Source organism: Brachyistius frenatus, unplaced genomic scaffold (genome assembly GCF_029030835.1).
Source record: "Brachyistius frenatus isolate BFR_SWC_R1_liver_20210118 unplaced genomic scaffold, ASM2903083v1 Contig_38, whole genome shotgun sequence".
Lineage (NCBI taxonomy): Eukaryota > Metazoa > Chordata > Actinopteri > Embiotocidae > Brachyistius > Brachyistius frenatus.
In genome coordinates, this window is record NW_027210637.1 from 273,639 (window position 1) to 292,391 (window position 18,753).

General features: G+C 43.6%; 1 protein-coding gene across 9 annotated transcripts in view; it reads left to right on the top strand.

Annotated features, from left to right (window-relative positions):
- limch1b (LIM and calponin homology domains 1b) overlaps positions 1-18,753 on the top strand; it is an 82,257-nt gene that overhangs the window by 51,468 nt on the left and 12,036 nt on the right. For 7 of the 9 annotated variants that reach the window (XM_069701689.1, XM_069701691.1, XM_069701692.1 and 4 more), the window contains 7 exons: positions 262-460; positions 6,220-6,478; positions 11,467-11,835; positions 12,953-12,988; positions 15,219-15,345; positions 15,596-15,753; positions 16,404-16,890. In XM_069701689.1, the coding sequence (XP_069557790.1) occupies positions 262-460; positions 6,220-6,478; positions 11,467-11,835; positions 12,953-12,988; positions 15,219-15,345; positions 15,596-15,753; positions 16,404-16,890 (1,635 nt within the window). The remainder of the gene's footprint in view (positions 1-261; positions 461-6,219; positions 6,479-11,466; positions 11,836-12,952; positions 12,989-15,218; positions 15,346-15,595; positions 15,754-16,403; positions 16,891-18,753) is intronic. The other 2 variants (XM_069701690.1, XM_069701696.1) reach the window with 2 other exon arrangements.

Sequence of the window (18,753 nt, forward strand, 5' to 3'; positions counted from 1 at the left end):
TGCAAGCCACAACAAAAGGGAGAAAATGCACCACGGCTGTCGTACGTTTAAGAGATGTGGGAGGAGTCAGAGTCGGATGTTTGTAGTGGACGTGGATCTAAGAACACGCGCACGGATAAGATTTAAGGACAGTGGTGGATTACGCCCAAGAAATCCCATCTCCACATTTGGGAGCCTGAGTACTTTTCGATACCTCGCACTAAATCCCTTTCCTGTTGTTGACATGCATTTTCTCATACTTTGTTTGTGTTGGTTGGTCAGGAGGCGGAGGAGGCAGAGAGCCCTAAACGCAGCATCCGGGACAGCGGCTACATCGACTGCTGGGACTCCGAGCGCAGCGACTCTCTCTCCCCGCCACGGCACGGACGCGAGGATTCATTCGACAGCCTGGACTCCTTCGGCTCCCGCTCACGACAGACCCCGTCGCCGGACGTCCTGGTCGCCCGCGGCAGCAGCGATGGTAGGAGGGAAAAAAACAACAACAAAAAACCACTCATAGGTTTCATACTGACCACTTAGTTTAACATAACCATGAAAGTAGTGCAGCTTTGTCGTTGGAACGACCATCTCTTGAATTAAACGTTGTACATCAAATCTGCTCGGTTGCTATTGTGTTGTTATGGCGACAGCTATTAGTCTTAACGGACGGGAAGGGGTTTTTACTGGCTTTGCTCGGGTGAGTCGAGGTGCACAGATTCAGTATATAGATAAACGAGGTGTATCGTGCTTCTGGTGTTACTGTAGTAAAGCCCGTTGTTCTCCTGCCGGTGTTTTTTCTAGGACAACGCCCGGTGTTAGTCAAAGGCAGTTTGAAAGAATAATGTGAGGTCGATATATGGCCATTGTTTCATTTTTAGCCACATTAATACTCATGAAAGGGAAGAAATTCAGCATTGTTTGGGTTAAATTTAGCAAATGGCTACAGTATGTACAGTATATATATATATATACATACATATACATAATCCTTTATTTATTAAAAAAATTTAAATGACAGTTGCTGTCTGTTATTACTGTTGAAACAAAGGGCTTCATTCGCATTCTTCATCCTTTCTGAGAAGCTGCTCACGTGCTTTTCTTTGCTTGACTCTATCAGTTCTGCGATCAGCTTGTCTGACATCAATCTGCCGCGTCAGAAAACATCCTCTTGCTCCGTTTCAATGACAAATCCTTCCACATCTGTTTTTGTTTCACACAGTTATGTAATATAATCGCAGGCCTCCACCAAGCTGTCGCCCAATGGTAGTCGCAGCAGGTGATGTAAAACCGAAGACGTTTCATTTATTTGGTCTTTAGTGGAAACGCTGACTGATTCCGAGTGTACTGAAAGAAGTCCAAGTTGCAAAGAGTGCTGCATTATTTGGGATCTGAATTTTGTCCCAACAGTTTTCTCAGATGTGCTGTTTACGCATCAGATTCTGCATCCATTTAGATGTTGTACAACCCGGAGACTCCGAGCTGTAGTTTAAATACTAAGACTCTGAAACGCTGCACGCTAAATTTAAGCTCAATGAAGCTCTAAAAATGCACGTAGTAGCAATTTTGTTTAATGGCCCAGTAATTCTATCGCTTTGTTGTTGTTTCTCTAGTTAAGTGCGGTATGTATGTGAATGAATAGACGCCTCAATCACCATTCGTGTCTCATAGTGTTTTCGTGATACCTTTCAGTCGGGATTTGCTGCCCCGTCATTTACATCCACACAAAAGCGTCTCTGTACTCTGTGTTTGAACCCGTTGCCATTGGTTACGGCTGTTTGGTGGCTCTCTTGAAGCGTGGACTGAGATGAGTGACAGCACTCGAGGAGGGAGGGAGCGATGAGATGTGTGCGTGTCGGACAAAGAACAGGGAGAGGTGCGGTTGTATGAATGAGCTCCTAGTGGTTTGTGATCTGACACTCGACTGACAAGTCAGCGATGATGAAAGTGACAGCCTGCGGTTCGAGAACGTGACATAATGTGTTCATACCTGCAAGGCCGACTCACCAAATGAAGATGAGGATGAATATCTCTGTTTCAAATGAGGAAAAGGAAATGTGTGTGTGGTTGAATTTACCTCCGTAAAAGATGGATGAAGTACTGCTGGGTATTTTTCACTCGAATTTATAAATATTTCTCCAGATCTTAGAGTTTGTTTTCAGGGTGGTTTTTTGTTTTTGTTTTTTTGGTCAATTTATTACTCCGGTGGGCAGTAAAGTAAAGAAAACACAGAACAGTCGGAACTAACAGCATGTATATAATCTATATATAGATTGCTTTGGTTTCGTTTCGGAAAACCATATATTTTTTTACAGTATGTAATTTTATGGTAGCATAACCCTTCTGAACAACATTGAGTTTCCAAGACAAACATACAGTACAAAACAGCTTTGAAGCAGTTTTTTTTATAGTTTCTGCTGAAGTCAGAATTTAAGAAAAGGAAAAATACCAGTTTTGGTCACATAGTTTATGATGCCAAACACTCCATATGCTGTCATTTAAAAGTTGCTGGGTTTCGACACCATATGCGAGTATGACCCTTTTAAATTTTAATGGCTGCCTGTAAAAGATTGCAGCAGTCTTCATAAAACGTAATGTCAGTTTTACACTTAACGTGGGAAATCCTGTCTGACTGTGTTTTTGTCTTTTAAGGGAGGTGCAAAAGAAAACTGCTGCCTCCCTAAAGCCTAAGCTGTTGCCACCAACAGTCAAGCTACAGTGCTTTAAATCTTCACTGGATGTTGACGTTTTTCTTTCTCAGACATAAAGTAGAAAATCCCCCAATATCCTTAACAAAAGCCCATAAAGCAGAAACATTTTTCAAGGACGTTCAACAAGCGTACCGGGACTAAAAATCCATCACACTGGCTTTAATAGGCTGAGAATGGAAAAAGCTGCCGCGACGCATTATTTTTAATCCCTCTTGCTTTTTTTTTTTTTTTTTACTACACAACCATTACCCAATCGATCGCTCCACCAACACGTGGAACCCACAGCTGATTACTCACGCTGTCAAGCTGCTCGCGTTCCCGCACGCCCACGTCTGAGCCCGAGTTTGAAAAAGCTGAAGGGAATTTGCAAATGCGTGAAAAAATGCGGAGGCAGGTTTGGAGGAAAAACTGAATGACAGCACGCGCGAGTCGACATCACGGTGACTTCTTGAATCCTTCGAACATCACGGACGGAGGATACCGCACGTAATGACGAGGTTATTTGTGTCGGAAGTCCCTTTTTAAGTTTTTGTTGGGCTTGTTGTTGTTAAAAGGTGGTGGTTTTAATGAAAATGAGCTTGTCTGCTATTTATTAGCACTGGACATTTTTGTGGGTTATGAAAACATGAGTGTTTTAGATGAGACCCTCAGGCAACAAACTAGAGAAGTGAGAACAGGATAAACGGCGGTTATCGTATGCGATCACCGGGAGCTCCGAGTAAACCCAGAACAAAAGCATCCCTTTATTAACAGGCATTACAAACTCGACTCTGCCAGGATTTCCCTGCAGCGACCTTCAGACAAAACCCTTCCTCTACTCAGCTCCGAAAACTGACTTCACCCTGACAGTAATTAGAGGACAAGAGGAAGAGTTTAATTCAATCTCGGTAAGAAATTTGATATTGGGGGGTGGCTCTTTTAATGTGTGCCCCGTTTGGAGATGGATGCAGTTTTGATAAATCAGGCACTTTTCGCTTTTGGTGCTCTTTATCGTGCACGTCGTCCTTCTTGCTTCCTTGGTTTTTGCAGGACGACGCCCACCGCCGGTGGGCTGTTTGGAAGAATAATTGAATGATGTAATCGAGAGGTTTTTAAGGGGTTTTGTAACGATATCAGTTACCTATTTGTTTTCACACGTAACTCCCAACTCAGAATTCATATCAAACGTCAATATGAACTGACAGTAAAGTAATAAAAACAACATTACAATTGCGATTGGAAAATGTCTATTCCAACGTAAGCGTCTTAGATGCTAACTGTATAAAACATCCTCGGATAAGCAATACATTGGTTAAATTTATGTTTTATTGTTTGTATTTTAAAACATTACGTCTCGTTACTACGAAAAGGACTTTGAGGATGGGGACCGACCGTTGTGTTTGGGCAGATGTTGGGCTTTAGCCCAATTTAGAAAACAACAAATCTGTATCACACAGTCATATTAAATCATAACTTCTTCCTGCTGTTTGAATACTGCACAAGTTACATCCTAGGAAGTGGAAACATGTATTTCACTTTTAATGCCATTGGGAATTTTGTGGATATCTTTCTTTCTGTTTCAGCTTTTCAGTTACTATACAGCTTATTGAAGTGGACTCCACAGCTTGTCCTAGTCCTTTTCAATGACTGCATGTTGATGTTCATTGATAAGTGTCTCTGAAGTCTGGTACAGTGTGGCACTGACCCATAATAAATGTTCCCTCACACTTCAGTGTTACCATATGTGCAGGGAGAGCAGATCAACCCATAAAGAAAACATATGTTGCTGCTTTAAAGATGGATCGACTTGGATGGCAGAGTCACTCATGTTTCCAATTGACGGGTTGAGAGTCATAATTGAACCATTCATTGTTGGAAGTGCGGATTCCTCGAGGCCCTTTTTTTGGACCGTGATCTGTCAATCTTCCCAGACCACATTAAAAAAAAAATTTTTTTTAAAAAACGAAGAAGTCTATTGATATAAAGAGGAGTTCAAAATGTGACGTTCGTTTCCACCGAGGAGCTGCGGCTGCTTCCGCATGCATCTCCTCAGAACTACGGGAGGATTTCATGATTTAGATGTGGTTCAAATTGCAGGTTTATATTTGGAAAATGTATACATTGAGTCATAAATTTAGAGGTCATGGAGTGAGTACGCATGCATCTAAGGAAGGGGGGACAGTAGCACATGTGCTGAACATCTTGGAGGAATTTTTGGGGGGAGACCTTGGGTAAAGCCGTGCTGCAGGTATCTGTTGGGATTTGCAAAAGAAATTTTAAAAAAGACCAAATGAAGGTGGAAATGACTCGAATGCAAGCGGTCAATCGCTGGAATTGTAAACATGTGACTGTGCCTGATTTCCATTCCCTCTCTTCTGTATGTTCTCTGGGGATCACATTAGGACGACTTGCAGAGGAATTCAAGACGGCAAGTAGGGAAAAGTCCTTGAGCGATGCACTTCTGCAAAGCCAGGTGTTGCCACTCGCATTAAAAAGCAAACGGTGTGTGTTTAAAATCTGATAGAGACCGACCGAGCGCGTTCTTCATGACTGGAGGCTAAAATTTTGTCAGCACGAGCAGCACAATACATATTAAGTGATGATTCATGTCACCTGCTTTGGTTCATAAAAACAGGCCATTAACCTGCTTGATTTATGCTCAGCCACTGGAATGCCCCGCATGTAATAACTCAGTGATATTTTCTATATGGTGGGACAGCTCAGGGAGAGAGAAATGTGGGGTATCCACCGTGAGACTCTTCAATCAACAGTTTCTCTGCTCACTTATTTTTGGGTTAAATCTCTCCGCCTGCCTCCCACTCTCCCTCTGTGTCTCTCTGACCATGACTCGGCATGCTGGGTATTTCTTACTGTCTGGGAAACTTAGAGAGAAATCCTGGTCATTTTTAAAACGCATTATATCACTAATGGCCTATCGGAGGCTCTGTTTTATGCATACGCTTTGTCAGAAATGATTACGGTTATTACGGTATAGGCGAATGACGTTTAAGTAGGAAAACTGATGGAGTGTGGGACTGCAAATGTTTTTCCAGTACTCGTAGACTGTTCTTCATTGAGGTGTCGGGCTGAGTTGCGTTAAAAAAAAAATGTTGTATACCGGTACCTTGAATTCGATGTCGGTTCCTGAACGATAGTTATTGTTGTTGTTTTTTTATATAGCATTTTTATCAAATCCATTTAACAAAAGACAATTAGCTTACACATTATGGCACAAATCTGCAGTTTTCATGCTGTTTAGAGGGGGAGAGTGTAACGCAGGTCATTTTCTGGAGTTAAAATGTATAAATGTCCCCCAAGTCCCTCCGGTTACTGCAGCGCAAATCAGACAGGTGTGTGTGGACAAAAATTTTGTTTGAAAAGAGTTAAATGAGGCGTTTTAATGTTCGATTATTCGTTGAAACAGAGAAGTCGGACGCCATCCGGCATCTGAACGTGAAACTTGTGAATTAGCTAATTGATATCTCCGAGATGAAAAACGTAGTCCACTGACGCAAGTGAAGTATTTCCATCCCGCCTCTCTTCCTCTCATTAGGCCGTGGCAGCGACTCGGAGTCCGACGGCGCCCCTCACAGGAAGATGCCAGACGTCCGTAAGGACGACATGTTGGCGCGGCGGACGTCCGTCAGCGAGCCACGAACCGCCATGCCCTTCAACCAGTACCTCCCCAACAGGAGCAACCAGAGTGGATATGTGCCGGCGCCGCTCCGCAAGAAGAAGAGCGACAAAGAGGAGGCAGGACGCAAGAGCTGGAGTACCGCCACTTCACCTGTAGGGGGGGACAGACCTTTTAGGTGAGTGTGAAACTGAGAAGAAAAAGAAATATGAAGCTTTTGTTGGGTAGCTGGGTTCGTCAAAGGGCGTCAGAAGAAGCTATTTGGAATCTGGTTCTGCTTTTACAGTTACTACGCAGTGATGTTTGACTTGTTTAATTTTGTCCTCTCTATTACAGTTTTATTATAAAGTGTGTAAACAACACCACCCTTAACCACAAGGTTTGGCATAAACATTTTTTTTTAAGTCTCTTTAGAAATTACATTGAATATTTCACCTTTCTGTTCACAGAATATTGAAATGAAAATCATTGTTATTATTAGAACTTTTAACGAAGAGGCTTTGATTCGTACAGGCTGACATATTTTACACGTAATATCTGTTGGACCTTAAGTGACTGGGCTGAACTAATAGTGCAAAGCTATTGAAGGCCGTTAACAAACGTGGTGATGAGTGTGATACCTCAATGAACAGGTTATTTGGGAACAGGCTGTACAGCTGATTTTGTTTTAGCTTGACATCAACTGGTGCCGATAAACCCACTCATATTGAAGTTTGTTATGAATTAATGAAACCACATTTCTGCTTTTCGAAAAGGAGAATTTCTCTGTTAAATGTTTGTTTTCCGAATAAATTAGCAGGAAAGTTCTGATATAAAGCGGTTAAATATTAGCAGATGTAGTCTACAGATTGATTTAAAAAGAATATGAGTTTAATACAAAATTGATAACACCAACCAAAATGAAACACAGATTGTAAAACAAATCACGTGTTGTATATTTTTCATTGTTTTGATGTGCTTTTTGCTTCATTTTATGTTCAACAATTTTGCAAGAGTAGGTTTCCCTCATGCCAAGCTGCAGATCTGGAACGAAACCGTTCAGCCGTTGATTATTTGTCTGCTATCGAACAGATGGGAGTGGCTGATGGACGCCAGATGCGCGTTTTCATTGGCTCCGGTTCTGATCGAAGCAAAAAGTGTGAGATATGCTGCATCGTCAAAAATGAAGCAGATTTAAGACAGAAGGATTTTATCGGCTTATGTCGTGTTGGCACGTCGCCGCCCAGAGCTCGCTCTGCGATCACAAATTTCTACACACGTTTCACATTTCTGCTCGCTCAGCGGATTCTTTAAAGTGCTTTTGATCAGCTGTATGGGCAATGTTAGTGGTGTACTGCAGGGGGTCCGTGAAATTTTTGGTTGATTAGAAACGTTTTCATATTTTTTTTTAATTAAATGGTTGGGGTTTTTTTTTTCTCACAAATTTAAATGTCTTTAAATACACATTAACATGAATCCAACATATTGTAGCGAATGGATAATTGGAGGCAGAAGATGTTATCTTTCAGTCAGAAATGCACACATTCAGCGACACACAGGAGCTCTCTCAAGCTGGACACCGGTTCGCTCACAGCATGAGGCTAGCCTGGACCTCCCTCCAAGCCTCCTGCACTCCTCCAGTTTAATATAAAACACAATTTTATGCAATATATATATAGTAGGGGGTCCCTGCTCCATCTCTCTATCAGTTTGGGGGTCCTTGGCCTGAAAAACGTTGAAGACCCCTGGTTTAGAGGCTTATACAGTATGTGTCTTTTTTTTTTTTTTAGCAGTAGGTAGGTAGGTAGGTAGTTACTTTATTAATCCTCAAGGGGAATTTTTTTTTTTTCCGCTACAGCAGCATACAGGAAGCAATAAGATAATAATAGAATAATAAAAAGCAATAAAATAGCAGTAAAAAAAATATGAAATATAAAATGCACAGTATATACAGTACAGTGCAGCAGCAGTATTGAAGGACCTCAGCAGATTACCGATATTTAATCAAAAGCCAAGTATCTGCAGTCGAATAAGTATGACCTCATATTTTCAAAACGTGCCGCGACTGGTTTGAATGTACAGAACGGAAATGTGTGCAGTCGGTCGGTAGCGCCTGCGTGTATCCCCCTACTGTCCGCTGCTAGTCTGTCATTTCCCATAAATTCACCCGTCGTGTTATATGTTGCATCAAAACACATGAATTCATTGATTTTTTTTTTTTTTTTTTTTCCATTGTTTGTTTTCCCATTTGTTTTCCTCCTTCACCATCTCCTTCCTTCACCTCGTATTTGTATCGCGCCCGCTCCTCCTCTCCTGTGTGAACCTGCCCTCTCCACATGCGTGTGTCCTTCATCATCACCGTGTTTCGAAATCATCCTCGCCTCCGTGAAACACCCCCTCCCCCCCCCTCTCCCCCCTCCCCCTCCTCCCACCTGTGTCGTGTGAATGGATGACGTATCAGTCCAAGTGAGGTCTTTAGCTTAGACGTCCCTCCCGGAGAGCCCCCCAGTCCCTCCCCTACGTCCCACCCGCTTGAACCCCACACACAGATTCAGAAGGAGAAGCCGAGTAAAAAGGACGAGGAGGAAGGGGAGCGGCCTGCGTCCACGCCTCGCGTCGAGAGCCGTGCGGCGGGCACGAGGAGGAGCAGTGAGCCTCTGCCCGGTAGCCCCTCCCACCCCCCCGCTGAGACCCCCGGGGAGACCGTAGTTCACCCGACGGTCGCCTCTGAGAAAAGGTCCTCACCTTCATTCCATGTTTTTTTTTTCCTCAATACCCAAAATCATCTTGGTCCCGATTCCCTTTTTTTTGCAGACGTGATCCTGATCCATAGTTCCTCTAATTCAACCAAATCGAAAAGATAATAGTTTTATAGAATTTTAGGTGATTTATAATGATTTCTAATGATTATTAATTATTATTTTTCTTTAAGTGTTTACATTGTGTTCTTCAAGGGGGGAAATCAACTGATTTTTTTTTTATCTGGAGCTTCCTAAAACGTTGAAAGCCTTTTGTCGATCCAAAGGAGGCTACGTGATGACGAAACGGCTTAACGATGTGTTCGGGTTGGAGAAAACTAGTTTTAAAGAGAAAGTGAGGTTCCCACACGTCTGTCGTCTGCTCTTCATCTCTGCTCGACGCCGACGGCTCCGGGCTACATTAGCCGCGGCTGGCGTTACACACCCAAATCTTTCGACCTTAGTTTGACAAAGAACAAGAACCCATTGGATAAAACGGGACAATGTGTCTGGTATCCGCTGCATCAGTTCTGTTTATATTTTTTGGGGGGGGAATCCCTTTGTCGGCCGTGGCTCGAGTGAGCGCTGCGTGACTTCTTATCTCGGCTGAACTTCTTGTTTTGAAACGATTGGCGTGGCGTCCAGCCGTGCAGTTTGATCTCGAGCCCCACGCGCGTGTTTTAGCATCTCCGACATTCCCGACCGCATCATCGTCAAGTTATATCTGCGCCACTGAAAACACTGAGAAATTGCACGTCCGTCCAAAACCAATGTTCCCATCAGTCAGAATAATCCGCAGACTTTACCGTCAACAGTTTTCAATCGGGACCGGTGTCCTCGCTGGACAGATCATTTTTACAGCTGCCGTCTAAATCCGGCAGGTTTTGGTTTTTTTTTTGGCACATTTGTAACCGGATCATCACTTCTGCTGCCTTTCCTTATCCAGAGCAGCATAACGATGAGTTCGCAGGAGTGCGCTGCGCTCATGTCGACCTGGTTAGGAGACGCTGTTGTGAAATGCACATCGGAAACTATGCATTTGGTGTCATGCGACGAGGTGAGCTTGTCGATTCACGACGCCGTTGTGTCATTTTACAGTTCACGCGAGTCCGGCGTTGATCCGGGATTGCCGTACTTCTCCCGTCTGTTTAGGGCTCTTATGGCATTTCACAATCCGTCCCGTTATTTCTTGCTCGCGCTGACATTTCATTCGCAGTCCTGTTGGAGAGGTTTTTTTTAGGAGTCGCACCCCCTCCAGTTTGCAGCAGCGTTTTCTGGCTCAAATCGTACGGCATTGATTGGACTGTCAGCGTTTCGAGGGAGAGAAGACATCTGACTCGTGTATATTTGTGTTCCAAGGGGGGAAAAAAAAGGGGGATTTCTAAGATGTTTGGAAAAGGCTTTGATATGAAATCCTCTCTTTGGTAACAGCTCACATTTTATCAGACCGTAACTGAGGCCAGAATTTTGACTGTTGCCAGGAATTAATGCCTTAAAATATGTTTTGTATGGTATCAGCAAATTGGTGATTGCGGCTGCCTATCATAGTTGTGTTAACACATTCTTCTTCTTTTCTTTTTTTTTTTTTTGTGCTTTTGCTGACATGGCTGTTTCCATCTATTTGTTTGAAACAGAGTAGAGTCGAGCTGACATCCAACTCCGTGGTGATGTGTGTGTTAGCTGTTTCTTGTGTTTCACAGCTTGTGCAGAGCTGTCAAAGATTTTGTTTTTTTATTATTTAACATTTGAAAGGGTAAATATTTTCTTAAGTAATTCAATTAATGTTATGCATGGTGATGAAAAATCCAAAATCTAGAAATCAAACATGCCAAGCAAAAAAACTTGGTTTTCCTTTCATTTTTACAGTTTTATCTCACTGGATGTTTCCTTCAAAAACCACCATCGTAGTGTTGGAACAAAACTTGTGTGCAGCTTTCAGGTTCAATCCCATAAATACAAATACACGCAGAAATGTACCGTATGCATCCACAGACAAACAAGCAGAGTCACAGGGAACACCACGAACAGGCGACCCACCCTCAGGATGTAAGGAAATGAGTCCTTCTTCCTTCCCTGACCCCGAGCATGCTGGGACTGCAACCTGGCCCTTTTCACTGCCAGCAGCTGGCCAGTCTCTCCACCTCCCCTGCAATTGCATTCTGGGAATTTACAGTCCAATAATAAGCCTCCCAGAAATGTTAGCTGTTCATCTCAGGATGACAAACAACAGAGTTGTTCTTTGAATTTTTGCGACTCCAATTTGTTTTTCACATCCAGTCTTGCTCTGAAGGAATTCGTGACCGTGCATCATTTTTTTGTTTTTTTTTTCCCCCCCGTAGATTTATGTCTTCACAAACCTACATTTAGGCTCCTTCCAGAGGAATGCCGTTTGATGATATAGGATGATAAGCGGGCAGCAAAACCGTTGAGTTTGCTTTGCTTTCTGCAGCACTCCGGCTCGTTCGTGCTCGGAGGAACTCTTCCACCACTCGACGACTCTCGCGCCGAACGCGGCCTCGGCGGTTGCGCCGAGCCCCATCGGCGCAACCGGGAAGCATCCACCTGCGGCGGACCGGGAGGATGCGGGAGGAGCGAAGAGAGGGGTCGCCGGTTCCCCGTCGCTCGCGGACGCAGCGGGAGACGATAAGCGGGCCTCTCAAAAACCGACCTCGCCCAAACACGTCGCCACCCCGGGGCCCGCCGGCGTCCTTCCTTCGACGGAAACGGCCGGCACAGGCCGACGGAGGGGAAGGGCACTGAGCGAAAGGCACGACCCGCAAGAGGGGATGTCTTGGTTGGACAGCGGCCTTCCAGCAACGTGAGCTCCGTCCAGCAACTACACTACATTTTAGTCAGGAGGTCTTCTATTCCCATGATCCCTCTGAATACTCAGCATGTGACCTGAGACTGCAGTGCTTCTATTCTGAATGCTGAAATGTAACTACCTGATGATTGCATGGCCTTTTTTTGGGGGGGGGGGTCTACATAAAAACAAATTAATAATGCTGCCTTTTACCGAGAAAGAAAAGGGGGGGAAGCTGTGATTGTACACAGATTGCATGGAAACTGAAAAAAACAAAAAACTTTTTCCTCATTTCCTTGCTTTTTTCTTTTTTTTTAAGAAATTTTTGAGAAGCGGAAACAGTTGAGAATGTGATCTTTGATTAACTGTGCATGAGCTTAGTTGGCTGTGTGGGATCTCTTTCGGAGACCCGATTAGAAAAGAATCTCTAGTTGATTTTAATCCAATTTAAACCAAAGTTTGATGAATTTCATGTATGCCAATGAAATACCATACGGACGTTGGCTTTAAATGCTCATTCCAGGCTGATATCTCTCTACAACACACCACATGACAAACGATCATCTTCAAAAACTATCTGGGCTCGATGTAGGGAGTCTTCTTCACAAGTGTTGGTCAGAGACAGACAGAGAGCCACATCCTTCGTGTTGTTTCTTGTGCTGTCTGATTGAAGATGCATGTGCTTTGATTTAATAGTTTACCGTCAGCTGCATCTGCATCCGTTGCCATGGTGCATCTTTATGTATGCCAGCAGTGGGTTTTTTTTGTTTTTTTTGGGGGGGGGGGGGGGTTGAAGTGCTGCAGTAAACTTTGTTTTCAGTTGCTGGCTGACTGTGGCTGTGTTTTGGATGAGACTGCCCCCTTGTGTTTGGTTTGAGGTTCATCGTTTAACACAGGAACTGAACCAGGGAACCTGTTCACATGGGTTATAAATCAAACTCCAGATGCTACCGGTTCCCATATTTAATTTGTCACAAACTAAACGCATTGCCAGCTGTGATCACAACACAGTAATCTTAACCGCTAGCTAACACTCAAATATCCCATTAATGTGTGTTGATATGCGCATGAGTAGATGGTGTTGTCTTCATGTGTGGTTGTGCTCTCTCTCCACGCTCTCTGCCTCCTGTAGATTCAACCACACAGATAGTGTGTCCGCTGATCCACAGTAAGTCGTCTTCTCGCCTGTCCAGAGGCTCAGCCGTCGCGCCCCGGCTCTGCTTCGCCGCCGCAAAACAAAGCCGCTTCAATGAGTCATTTTTCTCATTCGAATCAAATTTGGATTTTTCTTTATGCGAGTGGGAAAATTTGCTGAGCAGTGAAGTCATTTAAAGAACTGATCAAATCCTTACAAGTTTTTTTTTTTTTTTTTTTTTGGTGCTGTTTCTTGTTTGCTTTTATTGGCCATCTTGTGTTATATTAGAAATATTACTAGAATATGGCATTTTTTCACAGACTTGTACTCTTAACAGCCTATAGATTTAACTAAAATGGCCCCTATCCTCTCACGTAATACTGGAATCGTCTCCCAAATGTCATTAATTATACCGTGCCGGGGATAAACTCCAGCCCACCGTGACCCTGTTCAGAATAGAGCAGGTCGAGATAACAAATGAATGGATGTCCTTCATTTTTGTATGATTTATCGTTTAAGGTCTTAATAATTTACAGGTGACATCGGGAGATGATAAAACACCAGTTAATCCATAAAACCACACTGAGGAGTGAAAATGAAACGGAGTAATTTGTCAAATATCTGTTTTCATGGAAGTGGAAGTGAAAATAAATTCAAGATAATCTTATTTTAGCTCTTTAAAAAAAAAAAAAAAAAAAAAAAAAAAAAAGTTGTCTTTGCACGGAAAACATGAGCTAAACAGATTTTCCCACTTGCATCACATAAATTGAAATGGTAAATGAAATGCCTTCTCAAAGAGTGCTTTTCAAGCGTGAAACCATGTCCTTGGAAAAGTCATGAAAATATGGTTTCAATAAGTTGTGGATGTGAATTCTTTTTTTTTTTTTTTTTTTTGCTTTGGCCTGGCAACGATCCATTTCTCTCAGATGTTATTTAAAGTGGCTGCAGTCGCGGTTGTAGAGAGGACTTAACTAAATTCATCCTCGGTGCTTCTGCCGTCTGCACGTGTCGAACCATTTCAACCAACCTGACAACACCTCATCCTTCTACCACATATTTTTATATTTTTTAAAAAAATATTCATGGTTTAATCTTCGCTGCTAAAAGTGGGTGCAAAAAACAAGTGAAGCTTATCAGCACCTGGAAATAACTCGGGAGCAGATGGTTATTCAGACGTGCAGGTTTCTTTTTTTTCTTTTTTTGCATTTAATGGTCCTACAACTACATGTAGTCCCACAACTTAACATGGACCGGTCTTCTCTTTGCTTTGGAAGCAATCTTCCACACAGTGACGATGAGTCAGTGCTTTCCAAGTACCTCATGCCAAGTGATACCTTTGTACCTTGGCAGTTCATAGATTTGATTTGATTTTTTTTATTCTCTCTTTCTCTCGTCTTGACAAAAATATAACGGCTTTCGGGATTTGTGACGAGCACACCAACACCCCTGCATGCCCCCCTAACATGCTTCGGTCTGTCTTACCTGTAATCTAAAAATAGATGCTTTGAAATGACTGAACAAATATCAAGAGCCGTATAATCTTTCTGCGACCGTGTGATGGTGCCGATTGTTGCGTCTCGTGAACTCACACCAGAATGTTAACTTAGAGCTTTACAACCACATGTGCCTTTGTCCAAAACCTCACGTCTACAGAGGTTGCGGTTGTGTTGTAATGTGTTTCCTGTTGGAACGTGACGTGCACAACAATTACGGGATCGGTCGCGAGATCAAACTAAACAGGAAATTACTTGGAGAGAAAAATGATGTTTAACTTTGTTCGAGGGGAAGATGTGTAGGATAACATCTTAGTTATGCCGACTGGGTGTGAGCATTTTTTTTTTATTTCATGGAAAGATGAATTTGATATCTGTGCCGAGCCCTTCAGCTACAGGATATTCACTTTTCCTTATTATGATGAATTGATGTATTTTTGAATGATGTGGTTTCCTTGATACATTTTGGTTTGAATATCGCCTGAAGGGATTTATTTCTTTTTTTACGTATTTGACATGAACTTTTTCAGCCTCTGCTCATCTTAGAGAAGCTTAGAGTCAGTGTTGCATTGTGGTCCAGTGACAGCAGGAAACGGATAAAGAGGCCAACATTACAGCACAGTGCACTCGAGGAAATTCGAAAAGAATTACTGACAGTAGGAAACAAATGAAAAACCTCATTTAAATTCACTTGAAATAAAAACATCTGGAAATGATTTTGTCGATCCCCGTTTTTCATTTTTGCATGTTCTCCCTCTGTCCTCCCCCAGGAGTGTGAGCATGATCGACATGCGCGGTGAGGAAGAGGCCATCTTGCGTCCGCACGGTCAAGTGCGTCATGAACTGATGCACAACCAGTACAACAGAATGAAGGAGGAGGAGGACCACTGGCAGGACGTGAGTGGACTGTTTAGTGTCACATTTGCACCGTTTGTATTTCCTCCACCGCGTCAGACGTTTATATCACCCGTGTGCTGTTGTTTTTACTGCCTGAAAGCTGTCTCCCAAACTCACCGTGAAGTCCTATTTTGCTGTGTCCCAGTTTAAACAGCTTAGATACGTTTGTTTGTTTGTTTTTATAGAGCCGCAAGCGTTTCTTCAGGTCTCTCAGTGCCGCTGAGTCTCACTCTTTAACTTCTTTTGTCAGGACCTGGCCCGGTGGAAAAATCGGAGGAGGAGTATTTCCCAGGACCTGATCAAAAAGGAGGAGGAGAGGAAGATGATGGAGCGCGTGATGTCAGGAGGCATCTGTACCTCTGAGAGGAGGAGAAGCATCAAGACCTACAGAGAGATCGTGGAGGACAAGTAGGTGACATCCGCCACAGCACGAGGAGTACGAATTGATGATTCCATCGGAAAAAAACAAAAGCCGCGTGAACAGAACTACAACAAGGGAAGAAAAAAAAAAAAAGAGAAGCGAATTCAAGGTTCGGCAGACGCGAAGGTGACAGTAGCTCCTCGTTTGGGGACTTCCCTCTGTGGCCCTTCAGAGCCGAGCGAGCATGGGGTCGGGCTTAAAGACCGCTGCCCCACGAATCCGAAAACAAACATAACGACTGGGATCGGGCCTTAATGTCGGTCTTCCTCACAGAGAATGCCAAAGATTTAAAAAATAGATTTGTGTGAGTGATTGTGAAGTAGGAAGATAAGAAATTGATCTTTTGGAATAACGGGTCAGACTAGTTTTTTTTTTAATCTTTTCTCAAATCTAGTTTGTAGAGAAGGAGTAATCCCCAATAAGAAATATCTTCACTTTGATAAACACTCATTACCATTGAGTTGTACATAAATAGCACGATTTCCTGTTTCATATTTTACAGAAAAACTAAAGATAAAATCGTAACCGAAGCAGGTTTCAGTTCAACTAATGGAGAGTTTCAAAGTAAACATTTATCTAATGTAAATCAAACCGGTAGCATTGCATTTGTTTTGTTTTTTTCCCTCTTCTCTGCCAGGGAGCGCCGTGAGGAGGAGCTGCGGGACGCCTACAGAAGTGCCAGAACCCCCGACGAGGCGTCCAACATCCTCCACCGTTACGCCCAGCGCTTCTCCATCAGCGAGAGCATCCTCGAACGCCTGCAGCTGCCGAAGCTCTTGGACCGCAGCATGTCTGCGGACCCCTCCCTCCTCTGCTCGCCCTTGCCCCTCTCCCTGTCGGCCTCCCCCACGACCCCGGACCCTTTCGACGTGGACCCCGACGGGCCCCTGAGGTTTCTGCGACAGCAGTCCGCCCCGGCCCCGAAGTTCACGTCTACGTTGGAGGCGCGAATCGAGGAGTTCCCCAAAGACTCGTCGTCGTCGTCGTCGTACCAGCGGCCTCAGATCCGATCTCGCTCGTCCGAGCCGCCGTTGAGCCGAGCCCTGTCGCCCAAACCCGTGCCTTTGCTGACGCCCAAGCCTTACTTCCTGTCCCGACCTGCAGCTGAAACCTGGAACAGCAAGGTGAGACCGTGTCATCAGAGAGGTCAGGTGATCGACTAACATTTAGGGGATAAGTTTCCAGCAATAGAAATGAATGTTTTGATGCTGTGACACATTTGAATTACAGTATCGTTCAGCTGCCATGTGGGTCTCTTGTTCAAATGTCTGCGACCCGGTTTAAATAAGCCCCAGACCGCATCCTGCCGTGCTACTCTCGTTTAAGTTATTTACCGAGTCACGATAAAGTTCTCTTTGTTTGTAAAACGAGTTGAGATTCGATTAGTTTCACAAAGATTAAGGCCTCGGCCGCTCTACATGTGGTTATTTCCCGATGGCCGAACTCTCCCCCGGCTCTCTCGGCATTTACATTCGAATGCCACAGAACCTCCATGGTGACGAGCCGGCTGGTTTCGTAGGAAAAAAAACAAAAAAACACAAGACTTCCCCTTCTCTGAAGAAGCATGTAATGTTTCAATTTAGCTCAAAGTACCCCTCAACAGGATCCATTTCCTTTTTTCTTCTCTGAATTTTTTATTTTTTTTTTTATTTTTTTTCCAAATGGGAATATTCAGAATGAGATCTTATGTTTTGGTGTGGCGGAGGAGGGAAGGGCGGGGCTATTTATTAGACCAAATGGAGCACGGCGCTTTTCTGGAATTTTCTTGTCCGGAGTCTGAGCGGAGCCCCGGGTTTCAATGGAGCCCTCTGTTCCCTATTGACTTAAGAAGTTGACAAGTAGGAGCCTCTCAATGTGAAGTGGGCTCCCAGCGGACAAAGAGAGCCCACACAGGCTGCGGGGCAGAGGGATGAGAAGGTGGAGGCCGAGAGGGGTGTGGGGGGGGTCCGACTGAGAGCCGGCATTCACCCAACTCTACCAGCGTGTCTTAAGTTACCGCTCACCAGGAGCTCCTCGCACATATATTAGTGCGTCTTTGTCACGGAGACCTGCATGGTGCTGCGAGCTGGACGAACAGCTAATGACTAACAGAGACGAGAGGCTCGTCATGACCACAAATGAGGGCAGCGGGTTTATAGGCACGGTTTCTTTTACATTGCTGTTTATCGTCGACGGATGTTGTTCAGGATTTGGGAATATTTTTGAGTAGAAGAGCTTTGATTGTCGCTGAGATTCAGGCATTTCATTCCTCCGCGTTAGTTAATACATGCATGTCATAAAATGACCCAGAATGGCTGGAAAATAATCCGAATTTACACGAGTTATCTGCTCAACTTTCAGTAAATAAATACAATTATACAGAGAATAGCTCATCCAAAAAGACAATTAATAAAATCCAGCATTTTCAGCCAGCAGTACTCTTATAATCAGGACCAACATGTATTGTCAGAAGTATGTCAATTAGATACAGAAACTTGTATGCATTGGAGCATTAAAAAGAAAAAAAAAAAGTCGAGCCACACGGCCACCCACACCGAGTCGTTTTCTGTCTTGAGGTTTTTTCTTTTTTTTTTTTTCTTTTTAAAGAGTTTTTCCTCCCAACCGTCACTAACTGCTTGCTCATGAGGGAATTGTTGGGTTTTGCTGTAATACTGGTTTTGGTGCCTTTAGATGACATATGTTATGGTTTGGTGCTGGACCAATAATATTTAATTGAATGAAGTCATTGTCAGGATGTCAGGGTTCCCGTGGGTCAGGGAATATCAGGGAATTTAAAAAAACAACAACCTCCTTTTAAGAATTTTGACCACAAAATGCTGAATTCAAAGACCGGGTGATAAAAATAGACGACAGAAAAGCTAAATGTAAAGTTTGTCAATTGATAAGAAGCTCCCTGGCTTTTTTGGGGTTTTTTTTTGCACAAGGTCTAAGTATGATCAGAATTGTGCAGTATGCCCAAGCAGTGAAAGGTTTGGTCCTGAAAACGA